This window comes from Taudactylus pleione, unplaced genomic scaffold (genome assembly GCF_031769625.1).
Source record: "Taudactylus pleione unplaced genomic scaffold, aTauple2 ptg000172l, whole genome shotgun sequence".
NCBI lineage: Eukaryota > Metazoa > Chordata > Amphibia > Anura > Myobatrachidae > Taudactylus > Taudactylus pleione.
Window position 1 is genome coordinate 10,426,436 of NW_028284574.1, and position 16,804 is coordinate 10,443,239.

General features: G+C 42.8%; 1 protein-coding gene across 1 annotated transcript in view; it reads left to right on the forward strand.

The window, feature by feature from the left end:
• LAMB3 (laminin subunit beta 3) overlaps positions 1-16,804 on the forward strand; it is an 82,728-nt gene that overhangs the window by 55,051 nt on the left and 10,873 nt on the right. Inside the window, exons 14-19 of the mRNA XM_088475445.1 lie at positions 938-1,307; positions 2,453-2,613; positions 2,752-2,957; positions 5,015-5,218; positions 5,928-6,072; positions 9,784-9,991. Coding sequence (XP_088331571.1) covers positions 938-1,307; positions 2,453-2,613; positions 2,752-2,957; positions 5,015-5,218; positions 5,928-6,072; positions 9,784-9,991 — 1,294 coding nt within the window. The remainder of the gene's footprint in view (positions 1-937; positions 1,308-2,452; positions 2,614-2,751; positions 2,958-5,014; positions 5,219-5,927; positions 6,073-9,783; positions 9,992-16,804) is intronic.

Consider the following 16,804-nt stretch of genomic DNA (forward strand, 5'->3'; position numbering starts at 1 on the left):
CAGTCCAGGTTTTGGGGATGTATTGGGGCTGAATCTAGACAAATCTGTTTGCACAGACACAAACAGTGAATTGTAGCATATAGCACATGTGCAGAGGTAAAGTTTCGCAATTTTTGCAGATCTCAGTCTGATTCTAAGATCTGTATTTGCGTGAAAACAGCGTTTTGGAGCAACGACAATATGATTGACGTGACGGCACTAATACTAATGATGATGGTTGCGCAGTAAATCAGACTTCAGCAGTTTCAAGCAAACACAGTCACTATGCGTCCACTCATAATCAGCCCCATTATGTCTAAGTATTCTGTACATGACCTTACTACATAAGGCCAGATGCAGAGTGTATGATGAGGTTGCTTTGGGAAATCAGCAAGGTTGTAGTTAGCAGACCCGCGGACAGGATGCCGCCGGTCTGAATCCTGACGCTGGAAGTCTGACACGTGACTTACACAGACACCAGCCTGAACCAGGTACGTCCAGGGTGTCTTAGCCGTTAGCCGCGGGGAGGGGGGTTAGCTTTAGGTTAGTGTTAGGTATTTTTTGGGGGGAGGTTAGGGCTAGGCACCCCTTGGGGGGTTAGGGTTAAGCACCACTGGGGGGTGTTAGGGTTAGGCACTAAGGGGGAGGGTTAGGTTTAGGCACAAAGAGGGGAGACCTAGGTTTAGGCACTAATGGGGAGGGTTAGGGTCCGGGGTGGGGAGGGTTAGGGTTAGGCTACAAGAAGGGAGGGTTAGGGAGAGAAGGGTGGAGGCTAAGTATACTTACTGTAGGGATACATTCATCAGGATGCTGCTGTCTGTATTTTGACAGGAGGCATCCCGACAGCCGGAATTGCATACCCATTCCATTGGAATCACAATCAGCCAGCAATATCAGGGATATTCTTGGGCATTTGTTTTACTGAATCTTGGAAACCAATTTACATTTACAATTACAGGATGCAACTGTGACTTCCAAGGAACACTTGAGAACGGCTGTGATAAGGCAACCGGGAAATGTTTGTGCCGGTCAGGATTTGTGGGAGCGCGGTGTGATACCTGCCAGAGAGGATACACTGACACATTCCCCAATTGCAGACCCTGCCACTCCTGCTTCCAGTTTTATGACCATGAGCTTACAGTTTTTGGTACCCAAATGCAAACACTGAGAAACATTAGTGCTGGACATGTAGGACAGTTTGACATGGACTTTGGACCGAAGATTGCTGGTGTTGAATCTGAGCTTAAGCGCATCCAAATGATGTCCAGTGAATCAAGCATCTCAGACAGTGAGATCTTACGTATGGAAAACCAACTGGCAAAAATGAGGTAAAAGGAAACTGCATGAAATTTTCATGGAAATGGTTGAGTGTAATTGCTAGCAGCGGGAGCTCTAAGAAGTACATAAACATTGATTCCATATTGGTAAAACTGGTGTTCCTTACATTTAATCTGTAAAGATGTCCATCATATAGTAAATATTTCATTGTAACCCTCTCCCACCTGATTCTTCTAACCACAAGTAGCAGAATAGCAGTGGTCTATTTCTCAGGTATCCTGCCATTTTGAAATACTCACCCACCAGGGCCATCGTAATGGATAATTTTCCTGCCAGCAGAAATTTCAAAGTGTCACCACCTATGATAATTACAGCTGCTGACTGTCTGTCATCAAAATCAATCAGACAGTTTCTCACAACACCAATGCATCAGCAACTGTGAAAAGTAAATTATTCTTGCCAGTATTCATTACAAAATAGCTGTATGGAGAGTATGTCTGAAACTATTTAAGTGGTATAAAGTTTACTTTAAAATACATATTATAGGTGGACATCTATTCCAATTCAGTTGCGTTAGCTGCTTGCGTGCATTAATGGCTTCTGTATGCAGGTATGCAGTTGAAAGGTGTTTTGAAATAGCTTCGGTAGGGATTATTGATGTCTTTCATAAAAGTGTTAAATAATATTAATATTGCATGGAGAGATAAGTTATTTTCATTCATGGAACTGCATTTTTTTTTTATTAATCATATTCTCAGATAGCTTTTAGAGAATAATAACCCACTAATTTAGCCCCATAAACTGGGTCTATATTGACTTTTATTTTTGAATACTAGGTAGTTATTGTTATTCAAAAATATATTTTTGCAGCAGCAACAATTTTGGCCTTTTCCTGTTACAGTATGTCTCACTTTTTATCTGTATGATTCATTTCATAATTCATGTCTCAAGTGCTAAATCATGTTATACTGTACATAATAAGATTACTGAACGGTCTACAAATTCTTGAAATTCAAATTTTTTTTTTTCCCCAAGGTGATAATTATTACAGATGCCGATCTGTTTAGTATATTTGAATGTTTTTGACCTTCCTTTGAATTCATTCAAAGTACAATTTATATATACCTCATTGCCAAGTGGGCGACCATGCTTGTAGAGAAGAGAAATAGAATATTTTATTTCTTCTCTTTTGCAGAAGTGATGTCAGACAGCTGAATCCCGACCTGCCGGCTGTGGAAGGTTTGGAATCCCTTTCAGATGACTTGAATTCCTTGAGGGTCAAGATCAACAGTGTTAATGTGCTTTATCAGGGTAAAACAACAGAGCAAGGGAACAGCATTTCTACCGATGCCTCAGGTAGACTGGTGTCCTGTGTGTCACTTACATGCTGTGCCAACATATGCCTGACACTGATATCTTGTAAATGAATCATACTGTCACAGAACATGAAGATTTCTACATTGCATCTGAATGAATCATGTGTTTTCTTCCAAGGTTTATTCAAGACTGTCAGTGCTGCATACCAGTCATCACTGGAGTCAGCAGAAAGGGTGGCAGCAGCCGGGGCAAATGTATCCCAATCCAGGGATATTAGGAAAGGGGTAAATGGGCTTGAAGGGAAGACCCAAGAGGCACTGTCTGACCTCGAGACACTGAAGGAGGAGCTGTCCTACCCAAATCTCACACCAACCATTAACAGGGTAATCTAACTTTTACTTAATTCTGTCAAATATATACCTATAATAAAACATGTTTTTTTTCATGTATCATAAGTAACATATGACACAATAACATCTCGCCTATTTATGTTACATCACTTCTCACCTCCTCTAGTCTCTCCTTCCCTTTGCCTCCTCCCACCTCGCCCATCTTGTTAACCTTTCCCTCTCTTAAGGTACCTTCCTCTCATCCTTCACACTTGCTCCTGTCTCCCCCATTTTCTAAAAACCCTCCTTTGACCCTTCAGTTCTCTGGAATATCCACCCCATCTTTCTCTACCTTTGGCTTTCAAGCTCCTTGATCCCTCCAATCCTCCCATTCCCTCATAGACCCACTACAATCCATATGCCAATATTTCCACTCCTCTGGAACTTCCCTCACCATGGCAGGGCTGTAACTAGGGTAGTGCGACCAGTGCCTTGGCACAGGGCACCACAGGGAAGGGGGCGTTGTTTGGGCCTGTCAATTTATCATTCTCACTTGTAGCTTCCTCTTCTTTTATCCCCAGCAACTCCTGGCCCCTATTTCTTCCCTGGCCCTTCCCTATGAGGCCTTGGCCACTTTTCAGGTGCACTATTTTATGTCCCTATTTAAAAAATGGGGGGGCGCCAATGTTCTCTCTGGCACAGGGCACCAAAAAGTCTAGTTACGGCTCTGCACAATGGTCACCTATGACCTCATCACTGCTAAATCTTAGGATCAGTACTCAATTCTCATAATCCTCGATTTCATAGCAGCTTTCTACACCATAGACCACCCTCTGCTCTTGAAAATTATCACTTAATCAGCCTCCATGACACTAAACTCTAATTAGTTTCACCTTTAATTTCAGCAAATGACTCCTTATTTGTATCTACATCTGCCTCCACCTCCCCTCATCTCTCTCTTATCCTTTTGTTACCCCAGAATCTGTCTGTGCTGCCCTTCTCTACTTCCTCACTATTTCTACCATCAGAGTGCTAATAAGCTCCTTCAGCTTCCAATGCCACTTGAATTTTGATGACACTCCACTATTCATCTCTTCCATTGAGTTGCTTGTGTCTGTCCTCTTCCATATCACTAACCGTCTGTTGAGTATCTCCTAGTAGATTAACTAATGGTTCCTGAAACTCAAGATCTCTAAAACTGAACTCATTGTCTTTCTCCCTTTCAAGTTCCTCTCTCCTCCATCCATCTGCTTCTCGGTTGACAATGCCTACCTTTCCTCTGTCTACCAAGTCCACTGCCCGGGTGTCATCCTTGACTCAACTACCTCCTTTGCACTCCACATTCAGTTATTTTCCCAATCCTGCCACTTTCACCTCATTCCTTATCATCTCTCACCTTGATTGCTGTAACCCACTCCTCTCTCACCTACCCCACTCCTGCATTGCCCCTCTTCAATCTATCTTCAGCTCTACCTAAGTTTCCTTGCAAAACCACTCACCTTTGCTTCCCCCTCTGTTCACATGGATCCAGATCCTATACAAAATCAAATTCATACTCCTCTCACTTACCTACAAAACCTTCAATCATGCATTTTCAACCTCTGCTTCAGACACACTCCATCCTTTCTGCCCACTCTGCTCTACAACTAACTACATCCTCTTCTCCTGCTTCCAATCTCTGGAATGCCCTCTTACGCTCAATTGTCTAGCCTCCCAGCCTTTAAATGTGCCCTTAGAACCCAAAATGTCACTCAAACCTGCCAACCCTCTCCATAACTAACCATCCTCTGTATCCCACAAATCTGTCCCTCGCACCCTCTTTGTATCTGCCCATTTTCCCCTAGGATGTAAGCTCTATACGAGCAGGGTCCTTTCTCCTTCATTCTCCTCCATGTAATTGGTAGGATTGTGTCATGTAATTGTGATATCTGTCAAATTGTAAACTAGTATATAACCATGTAATGTGTTTTCATCGGTTTTTGTATGCTATCACTGATGTATGGGACTATGGGACACTAGTGGTGCCATATAAACAAAATGTAATAATAAATAATAACAAAACAACACAACACAGACTGTTGACTATAACCTCATGTCATTTTGTATTATAGATCTGTGAAGGCATGAGAACAGATCCTTGTACCCCAGAAAATTGTCCTGGAACGGTATGTCAAAGGAACAATAGTACATTGTGCAAAGTGGGATCCCTTTGTAGGGGAGCAATCCCTTTGTCCATGAATGCACTGAGGAACACAGAGAAAACTGCCCAAGACCTCCAGGACCTCAACAGCCAACTGCTGAAGAACACACAGCTGGTATGTAACACAATGCATCATATGTATATTTCCATATTACCACAGCAGAGTTTATTAAAGTTGAATATAGCAAATGATTCTTATGTCAGTGTTTCAGCTATTACAACTTCAAGGGCCTGTCAGTTAGGGATCCTACCTCTGGACTATCCCATATGTTATTTTCTCCAGGTTGTAGAGCCTGGAGAAATGGTTATATTAAACGTGGTTACAGGCAGAATATAGGTCTTGCTGGTTGTATCAGCTGCAGTACTTAATGCTCTGAAGGCTACAAGAGTGTCAACCCAACAATAGGGATTATAAGGTAAGGGAGTGGGGCGTTACCAGCAGAGGAGACTAGATTGCATTCTTTTATAAGATTGGCAGAAGTCAAGTACAGTATTATTTCTTAGATCAAAACCTGTACTTTTTAGATCACCTGAAAGTATACACTTGTAAATATTACATTTAGAACATTGTTTTGGTACAATTTGCATGTATAGCAAATTAGTACAGAAAATGTAAGCTTATTTATTAACAACAGTTATTTCTAAAATGTAAATATAAGAAAGGTATTTTAAAAAGTAATCTGTTTTGTAAATGAAGAAATACCCCAAATAACATACATTGCTAATTTCTATATCCTCACTTAATGATTTACACACTAATTAATAGTTCTTAAAGTGGCTAAAATTGAAAAAATAAATCCGGTCATATAATATCTATTTAATAGATACGGGAAGCAGAAAAAACAGCTAATCAGATTAAAGATAATGCCCAACATCTGACAGAACAAGTGACCAGGACCAGGAATCGCATGGAACAGGATATAGGAAGCACCCGACAGTTCATACAGCAAGTTAGAGACTTCTTGACAGGTGAGATTCAAGAGGAGAGAACAATACTGTATCTATAAATCACTCAACATTTCCATACACATGCCTTACAGTATATTACTATCATTATATACACTTTTTTTTTTTTAATAGCATACTCCCCAATGATTTACATTTTGGGTATGTTGCAATGTGTTTACAGTCTTATAGTTTTGTTCCTTTAACCCTGTCATCTATATACCAATGTTGTAGAGTGATTTCAATCTGCACACTAAAAGTACAAGGTTATCTGCATTGTTGTCATATGCTAGCCCTTAAATTGTATCCACCACTTACACTACTCATTTAGGCACCCATTTTATTGGATTTCAGCTCGCTGAGACAAGCTATTACTGAGCCACTTTGCTACAGTGATGTCACTAACTACTAGTTCTCAATAAATTGAAAATGATAGATTGAATTTTGCCATACCTCCCAACATTGGGCCTGATTCAGAACTGTACGCTATTGCATTCACAGATGCGATCGTACTCGCAAGTTATGTATGAAAATCACAGATATCAGGACCTTGCGATCATGGAGACATTGCCAATGCTGTCTCAAACAGCAGCTTGTGCGTGCGCAGTAAGACTTTCCTAAGCGTTTCGTGTAGCAAAAAAAAAAGATCAACTGCGAAAACATTGGCATAGCGTACAACTCTAAATCAGACTATTGTCCTCCTGAGGCAATGTGCACACGAAGGGGAGCGTGATCACTCCATATTGATTTTGTCCTTAGCCTTTCTGAATCGCTAAACCAATCCCAAGCTCCATATTGATTTTGTTCTTAGCCTTTCTGATTCGCTAAACCAATCCCAAGCACCCTCCTAAAAAAATGACTTCTACATTGCCATGTGATTTAATAATAAGTGTATAAAAGATCTCATTACCATAGGGATGGGACATACCTTCCAACATGTCTGCTAGTGGCAACAAAGGTCCTGACTATTAGGACCTTGGGGAAAGCTCTGAAATTGGTACAATAGCGGGATATATCATGGCTCAGTCCACAAACTTGTTATTGCCACTGGACTTCATTCACAAATTGCATTGGATACCCAGCACATGAAAACTTGGTTTGCAGTTTTGTTCCTAGCTTGCATAAATGTGCAGCCTACTCTTCACGCCTCAGTTAGTGCAGTAAAACAAATATTAGCACAGTTACGCTATGCGCAAAAATCCAATCACCTGCCATTTTAGAGCAACCCTTTTTTATCCTCAATTATTGCTTGCATTATTCATGAGAGTGTGGGGGGGGGGACTCTCATAATTAATTGCCTGCATTGTTTGTTTAAGGCTTCCTTTTACATTTGGTAAAATGCTTCTAGGAAAGCATTTCTCTGTGGAAGTGCAGTTCGAACAAAATTCATCCCATTAAAAGGTATAGGACGAGACTCGATCTGCAACCGCTATGAGCTGGTACAAAAAGAACAAATCAGTTTGTGCTGTGGCTATAGCCATGTATCCCATCCACACAACAGGGAAATTGCACCCTATCCATCATCTATATTCAGCAATTATGCTCTGCAAAATGGCATGTAGTTTGTGCTCTGCTCTGTATAACTGTATGCAATGGGGAACTCAACTCCCCCATCAGTGCAAACTTCCACTCTTCCACAGCCATCAATGCATGCAGTGTGACGGAAATAAAGGTAGACTTGTCCAATATGATGGTACCATCAATTGTGCTGGGTAAATTTGGTCCATTATGTTTAGGAGACAGGTTTAACTGAGAAATTGTTGCTGTAGTAGCCAGTGTTTCAGTGATTAAGTGTTGATGATAAATCTACTTAATGAAAAATAGATTCCATTGCTAATTAAAACAGTGTTTACAGAGCATTATCACAATATAAACTGTAAGTAACTGTGAATCATCTTAGCAACATAATTGCAATTTACAAATTAATTAGAGATGTCCCATAGAAAATAATACTACTTATTAAGTTATGTGCAGTTCCAGACCGTATTATTCTGCAGCTGTGACACTACACTAAGCAGACACTCTACAATGCACTGGATGTCTGTGTCCTACAGACATCATAATCTGTCTCACCCACGTGCTCCAGGTTCAGGTGTTACCTGTGCAGACTCCTTAATCAGACCACATGTCTGAGCAATAAGCTGAGCTGCTGACTTTTTACAATGTCAGCTTATCATATTAATAACAGGACAGCATTTGTGGGATTACTTTGCCGAACAATATCTCTTCATAACAATAGGAGGCGCCTGGTAGTTTACTCATTTCTCTAAATGATTTAGAGTAAAATAAATTGGTAACACTGGCTCAGAAAATGCCCCACAAGACTTGTTTGTCCTCCCCCTCCAACATCTCCAAAAGCCACTACAAGGCCTATTCCTAGACATCATGTGCTAAAACTATTCAGCCTACGGTCACATAGTTCTAACAAATGTGTGAGTTTGTAAAATATATTATATAGTCTAGAACAGGCCTGGCCATCCTGTGGCTCTCCAGTTGTTGTGAAACTACAAGTCCCAGCATGCTTTTCCAGCTGTCGTGGGAGGATATGCTGGGACTTCTAGTTTCACAACAGCTGGAGAGGGAATGTAGTTGGCATCCTGGCGGTCAGGATGCCAGCGGTCAGAATCCCGGCACCAGAATCCAAGCAGCAGTCGGAATCCCAGCTCCAAAATCCAGACCGCTGACATCCCGACAGTGAGTATTAGGGTTAGATTTAGGGATAGGGGTTAGAGTTAGGCATTGAAGGGGAGGGTAAGGGTTAGGCTGCGGGGGGGAGAGGGTTAAGGTTAGGCTGCAGGAGGAAATGGTTAGGGTTAGGTTGTGGAAACAGTGGGTTAGGGGTAGGGTAAGGGTTATAATACTTAACAAATTCTGTCGGGATTCTAACTGTTGGAATGCTGCTTTTGGTATTCTGACTGTCGGGATCCCACAGAGCTGTAACTAGAATTTTTGGTGCCCTGTGCCAGAAAGAGCATTGGCGCCCCCCTCATTTTTCAAAGGGACATAATACACTCAAAAAAGGGGAATGGCCTCATGGGGAAGGGCCAGGGAAGAGATAGGGGAGGCCAGGAGATGCTGGGGATGAAATTAGAGGAAGCTACAAGTGAGAATGATAATAAACAGAAGTTTGACAGGCCCAAACAGCGCCCCCTGACATGTGGTGCCCTGTGCGATGGCATTGGCCATACTACCCTAGCTACGGCCCTGGGATCCCATACCCAGTCCCTGGAGAGCCACAGGTTGGAAAGGCCTTCTCTAGAATTTACTTCCTTTCTTCTTTCACATGAGAAATGTGCAGTATGTTCATGTAGAAGTGCTTGCATTTAGATAACATTGGGTTACCATAGAGGATCATCTGACCTAAAATTTACTTTTTTATATATATATAAAATAGCACCAAAAACATAAAACATATAATAGTGATCATATGAACCTAATTTTTGGGCCAGAGCACAGTTTGGAGATTGAAATAAACTATTTTGCATAAGAATTGAAAGCATAAACATTTTTAAATTGTGCTGATAGGATATATTTTAAAATGACTGTATGTAGAGGCTTAATATCTGGAGTGTGGTTTTGCAAGGTAACCAACATTAAAATGTTGCAATATCATATAATAACATAATAATTATGAAACAACATCAAAAGATTGTAGAAAAAAAGCTACACCCAGACCTCACCATTTTCCATCCATATTTAAATATGGTAAGTGATATTGGATGTTTCTGTTCTCAGAGCCCTCCACTGATCCTGCCACTATCCAAGAGGTCAGCGAGTACGTTTTGTCCCTCAAACTACCTGTGGATGCCTCCTCTCTCCAGAGGAAGATGAATGAAATTCGCAGCATAGCAGGAAAGTTGCCAAATGTGGATGTGGTGTTGTCACAGACAAAAGAGGATATTGCCAGAGCAAAGAAATTGCAGAGTGAGGCAGAGGAAGCCAGGTATGTACATCCATTCTAGGATATATAATGGAAATATAAGATAACTTTAATAATATTATCATCATCATATATCTGTGGAAGCAGGTGGGATAATTAGTGACTCAGCAAAATAGATTAACTCACCTGTACATGATTAAAGAAATCCACAAAACATGACCTGTTGGGAGTACATGAGGACTGGAGTGCCATTGCCCTAGTGTGTGTCTGCATGAGGACGGAGCTTATCTATCCTATTTTAAAAATGGAGGTTAAGAGAAGCCTGAACATCATGGGCCATATGTAATAGGGTGAGAGATTAGAAAATGTGAGAGATTAGCAGTAACCTCTCACACTTTTTACACTCGGCCAATGTAATAGAGTCTGAGAACATGTAAACTCGCAGGTTATTAGATTAAAAAACTCTATTTAGACTCTCATCCAAATGTTTTCCCCATTTTGAAGATAAAACTTGACCAATGTGAGAGATTACTGCTAAACTCTCACATTATCTAACCTCTCACCCTATTACATTATCCCCATAAGTCTTAGTAATTGGCTTAGCTTTCCTAGGTCATACACATTTTGGTGTGTTTAATTGCATGCTGTGTAAATCAATATTTATGGAAAGTGAATATCTAAATCACTATTGGCCTAATTTAGAGATTTACATAATGTCGATTTCTACGTAAATCTCCGATGTTTGCTGATCTGCGCATGTGCAGTGACATCAGTCTCAGTGCTGCAAAGTCGTAACATGATTGACTTGCTGCTGGCGTCTGGAGGTGACGACAGGGAGCATACCAGAAAACATGAGTGTGTCAGTCCCATTTTCTGGGCGTACCAATGCCAGGACTGCGCCCTTGGACACAGCTTCACTGGCCCCATCAGCGTGATTTTGCCAGACATCCTGAGGAACCTGAGGGCTACTCAGATGTCCGATGGTCATGCAGTTGATCCGATGCTGTTGAGCCCCTGTTGCAGCAGCGGATTAGAGAAGCAGGCAGTGGGCGTCTTATCACTTAAGATGCCTCCTGTGGCTTTTGCATACTTTAGCACAGCTACTGCATACAAATACGCTGTGGCTGTGCTATAGTGTACATCTCTGAATCAGGCCCTATACTACTGATTATAGTATTAATGAATAACTATTATGATCTCAGTTTCTTTTTATTTGAAGTCAAAGTGAGTGAGAGAAATGGAATTACCTAAATGAAGCCCTGCTATAGATCAGTGGGTCTCAGTCATTTTCCAACAAGAAAAAAAGATTATCGCCACAGGCGCTGAAAAATAAGATATCTAATATACACAAATCTAGAAACAAAGAGTAATATACCACGCTGCTGTTAAAAGGTAAACAACCAAAAGTGAAAAACAAAACAAAAAATAACAGCACTGTGGATGACACAATTATTAAACATTAAAATAATGGTATTGATAACCATTTCCCAAAAACAATGTATAAAAAAATATATATCTAAAAATATATAATAAATGATATATAAATTAAAGTTATGCCATATGATGATTAATGATAAATATACCCAATTTATTACATAAAATGAATTTAAATAAAAACTACTACATATAAAAATGACACGGATGTGAAATTAATAAAGAGTGTTTGTTAATGAAAACACCACAATTAATAATAAAATGGTTTCGACAAAATGATAAGTCCGTATCCAATTGTACAATGTGGGAGACGGAGAAAAAGAGAGACATTGAGGTTTATGTCCAGATGCAACTGTATTTAGATGAACAGGTTATGCCTGAATAGATGGTTAGTGATGTGCAACACTCAAATGTATCCAACAAGTGCAAAGATGTTTTGTATTAATATACTTAAAAGTATCAGTCACTGTACCCCGTACTCTCACTGGGGGCAGCAGAATAGTGGTAAGTGTGAAAAACACTTTGGCACTCACCGCTGCAGCAGCTTAAAAATTAAACTCACCACCTCTCCAGGTTAACAGTAGGGAGCTCCCGATTTGGCCGGCAATACTTGTTCTCACCTCGTCCCCAGTGGGAGCGGTGATGCGCGGGTGTTCAAAATCGTTTTGAACACTGATCTGGGATCCATTCTGCGCTCCTGCAGTATTATCCGGTGAATTAGCTCATTGAATATCATTAGCCTTGGAAGCAGCTATATTGACATCAGTAAGCTGAGGACGCCACTACATTACACATGGCAGGCACCTCACGCCAGCGCTATACTTCTGAGGACGCAGTGGGAATAGACAGACACTGCTACATACGGGAGACCTGACTCCCCATGCACTGCTCCACCATTAGAGACTAGGGGCTCTATTTACTACAATCCGCATATTGAATGCAGATTGTAGTGTGATATCAATGACTGAATTTGCATTGCGAATTCAGGCAATATCACAGGGATTTACTACAAATCCCTTGCAGGGACAGAGCTTGCGATAAAGCTCTGTCCCTGCGAATCCCCTCCACACACTAGTCACTGTATTTTCGCAAAAAATACCGTGACAAAGTGCCCGCGCATGTGCCGACCGGCCGCCGCTACTAACCACCCCGGTGCTATGCCCCGCCTGCCGCGATCGAGGACCCCCTCCCTTAATTACACTTACCTGCATGATCCGGGCCTCCGGTGATGTACTCCATGCCTCCGATCAGATGATCTCCCATACTGCACTGGGACCCGATCACCTGATGACCGGCCCGCAGTGCAGCATGGGAGACCAGCTGAACGGAGGGGAGGCATCACCGGAGTCGGGGTACAGTGACTGATACTTTTAAGTAGGGGTATGCACCGGCCACTTTTCGTGTTTTGTGTTTTGGTTTTGGATCTGGATCTTTCTTCGTGTTTTGGATCTGGATTGGTTTTGCCAAAACCACCCTTCCGTGTTTTGGGTTCTGGGTTTGGTGTTTTGGATCTTTATTTTTTTTTAAAAAAAGCATAAAAACAGCTAAAATCACAGAATTTGTGGGTTTTTCTGCTCCTATGCTATTAACCACAAAAACCTTAATTTCCACTCATTTCCAGTCTATTCTGAACACCTCACACCTCACAATAGTGTTTTTATGTCCAAAAGGTTGCACCGAGGTAGCTGGATGACTATGCTCAGCGACACGAGTGGGCGGCACAAACACGTGGCCCATCTAGGAGTGACCCTGCAGTGGCAGACAGGATGGCAGTTTGAAGAACTAGGCCCCAAACAGTACATAATGCAAAGAAAAAAAAGAAGTGCAAGATGGAATTGTCCTTGGGCCCTCCCACCCACCCTTATGTTGTATAAACAGGACATGCACACTTTAGCAAACCAATCATTCAGCGCCAGGGTCTGCCACACGACTGTGGCTGAAATTATTGTTTCATTTGGGCCCCCACAAAACAAGCTGGCAATTAATCTGTCCCTGCACAAACTGGCTCTACGGAGGCAAGATGTCGTCCTCATCCTCCTCATCCACCGATTCCTCACCCTCTTCAGTGTTGTGTACATCCTCATCCTCACAGAGTATTAATTCGTCTCCGCTGAAATCCACCACCACAGGTCCCTCTGTACGTTCTGGAGGCTGGTCTCCCTGGAAGAGTTGATAATTCATTTTTATGAACATCATCTTCTCCACATTTTGTGGAAGCAACCTCCTACGCCTTCCCGGCTGCACTAAACACTCTTTCAGAGTACACACTGGAGGGGGGGCAACTCAGGTAAAATAGAGCCAGTTTGTACAGGGGCCACCAAATTGCCTCTTTTTCCTGCCAGTACAGGTACGGACTGTCTGACATGCCTACTTGGATGCTGTCACCGATGTAATCCTCCACCATTCTGTCAATGGTGACTGTATCATATGCAGTGACAGTAGACATGTCAGAAATTGTTGCCAGGTCCTTCAGTCCGGACCAGATGTCCAAACTTGGTCCTGCCTGCCCTGCATCACCGCCAGCGGGTTGCTTAGGACACCTAAGTTTTTTCCTGGCAGCCCCAGTTTCAGGAGAAAATGAAGAAGGAGCTGTTGACGTGTCACGTTCCGATTCAGCTGAGTGTTTTCACCAGCAGGTCTTTGCACCTCTGCAGGATTGTGTCGGCCGGAAAGAGAGACACCACATAGGCTTTAAACCTAGGATCGAGCACGGTGGCCAAAATGTAGTGGTCTGATTTCAACAGATTGACCACCCTGGAATCCTGGCAAAGCGAATGAAGGGCTTCATCCACAAATCCCACATGCTGAGTGGAAACGCTCCGTCTTAGCTCCTCCTTCACTTTCTCCAGCTGCTTCTGCAAAGGCCTGATGAGGGGAATGACCTGACAAGCTGGCAGTGTCTGAACTGACTTCACGTGTGGCAAGTTCGAAAGGCTGGAGAACCTTGCACAACACGGAAATCATTCTCCACTGCGCTTGAGTCAGGTGCATACCCCCTCCTATGCCTATGTCATAGGTGGATGTATAGGCTTGAATGGCCTTTTGCTGCTCCTCCATCCTCTGAAGCACCGGGTCACAACCTCTTGCTTCAGGTGATGGCGGGGCAGGTTCAAGAGTGTTTGCTGGTGCTCCAGTCTTTGGCACGCAGTCGCTGAATGGCGAAAGTGGCCAGAAATTTTTCGGGCCACCCAAAGCGTCTCCTGCACACCCCTGTCGCTTTTCAGAAAATTCTGCACCACCAAGTTTATTGTGTGAGCAAAACATGGGAGATGCTGGAATTTGCCCAGATGTAATGCCCGCACAATATTGGTGGCGTTGTCAGATATCACAAATCCCCAGGAGAGTCTAAATGGGGTAAGCCACTGGGCGATGATTTCCCTCAGTTTCTCTAAGAGGTTGTCGGCAGTGTGCCTCTGTTGTTGCTGCGTAAGGTGATACATCTACCCAGTGGGCTGTCACAGTCATATAGTGCTTAGTTTGCCCTGTTCCACTTGTCCACATATCCGTGGTTAAGTGGACATTGGTTACAACTGCATTTTTCAGGACACTGAGGACACTTTTTCTTACGTTTCTGTACAGTCTCGGTATCGCCTGCCTAGTGAAGTGGAATCTAGAAGGGATTTGGAACCGGGGACACACTACCTCCATCAATTGTCTAAATCCCACTGCACTAATGGCGGATACCGGACGCACTTCTAACACCAACATAGCAGTTAAGGCCTCAGTTATACATTGTGCTTCAGGGTGACTGCTGTCGTACTTCATCCTCCTCGCTAAGGACTGTTGGAGGGTCAATTGTTTAGTAAAAGTAGTGGTGTTCCTACTTCCTCTCTGGGATGATGAACGACTCCCAGCAGCAGCAACAGCAGCAGCGGCAGCAGTAGGAGTAGCAATGCAGGATCCTCCGGAGGAATCCCGGATAGGAGAGTCAGTCATGCCAGTGACATGGCCTGCAGGACTACTTCTGATCCTGACTAAGGAGGAAATTGACGAGGAGGGAGTTGACAGTGTGGTTTGCAGGCGCTTGGATACAACAGGACAAAGGGATTTAGGTGTCCCTGGACTGCTTACGATCTTAGCCAAAGTTTCTGATCTTGACAGTAACTTTTTATGAACGCGCTGCAGGTGATGTATAAGGGAGGATGTTCCTAAGTGGTTAACGTCCCTACCCCTACTTATTTCACCTTTACATATGGTACATATGGCAAGACAGTTGTTGTCCGGATTTGGATAGAAATATTGCCTGACCAAAGAGGTGGAATGTTTGGTCTTCTGCCCAGGCATGACCGTGATGGGCTTTTTCATCCCACGGACAACATCTGTCTCCCCCGGAACCTGATTTAAACAAACCAAATCACCATCAGAATCCTCCTCGCCAACTTCCTCCTCAGCGCCAGCTACACCAGTATCCTCATCCTATTGTACTTCAACAGTGACATCTTCAATTTGCATATCAGCAAGTGGACTGTGGGTGCTCCTTTCAGCACTTGCAGGGGGCGTGCAAATGGTGGAAAGAGCCACCTCTTCCCGTCCAGTGCTGGGAAGGTCAGGCATCGCAACCGCCACCACACTTGGACTCTCCTTGGGGATTTGTGATATCTTCTTAGAACGCACAGTTCTTCGCTGTGCTTTTGCCAGCTTAACTCATTTGAATTTTTTAGCGGGAGGAGAGGGCTTCCATCGTCATGTAAAGCTGAACCACTAGTCATGAACATAGGGATAGACCTTAGCCGTTCCTTGCCACTCCGTGTCGTAAATGGCATATTGGCAAGTTCACGTTTCTCCTCAGATGATTTAAATGTTTTTTTTAAGGTCATTTTCCTGAACTTTGTCATTTGGGATTGTATGTGCCCTCTACTATGACATTGGGCATCGGCCTTGGCAGATGACGTTGATGGCATGTTATCGTCTTTGTCATGACTAGTGACAGCAGCTTCAGCACTAGGAGGAAGTGGTTCTTGATCTTTCCCTATTTTATTTTTATTGAAGAAAGTTTGGTCCTCCATTTATGTTATATTGATAAATACGTGCGGGTAAGGCGCACACAAACACAGAAAATATTTTTCTATTTTTGTTGGAGACTAGTGCACTTTGTGGGTTACACCACCCTTTAAGAAATGAGCCAGCCGGCTCTTTACTTATGGGACACAGGCGCACGCTTGGCGCTGCTCCTTTGTTGATGCACGTGCAGCTACAGTGCACACAATTCACAAAGATAGAAAAAAGAAGAATTTTTTATTTTTTGTGGAGCGCACTTTGAGGGTTACACCACCCTTTAACAGACAGATGCACGCTTGTCGCTGCTGCTTTGAGGATGCAGGTGCGGCTATAGCCCACACAATTCACAAAGACAGAAAAAAAATAATTTTTTATTCTTTGTGGAGCGCACTTTGAGGATTACACCACCCCTTAACAGACAGACGCACGCTTGGTGCTGCTACT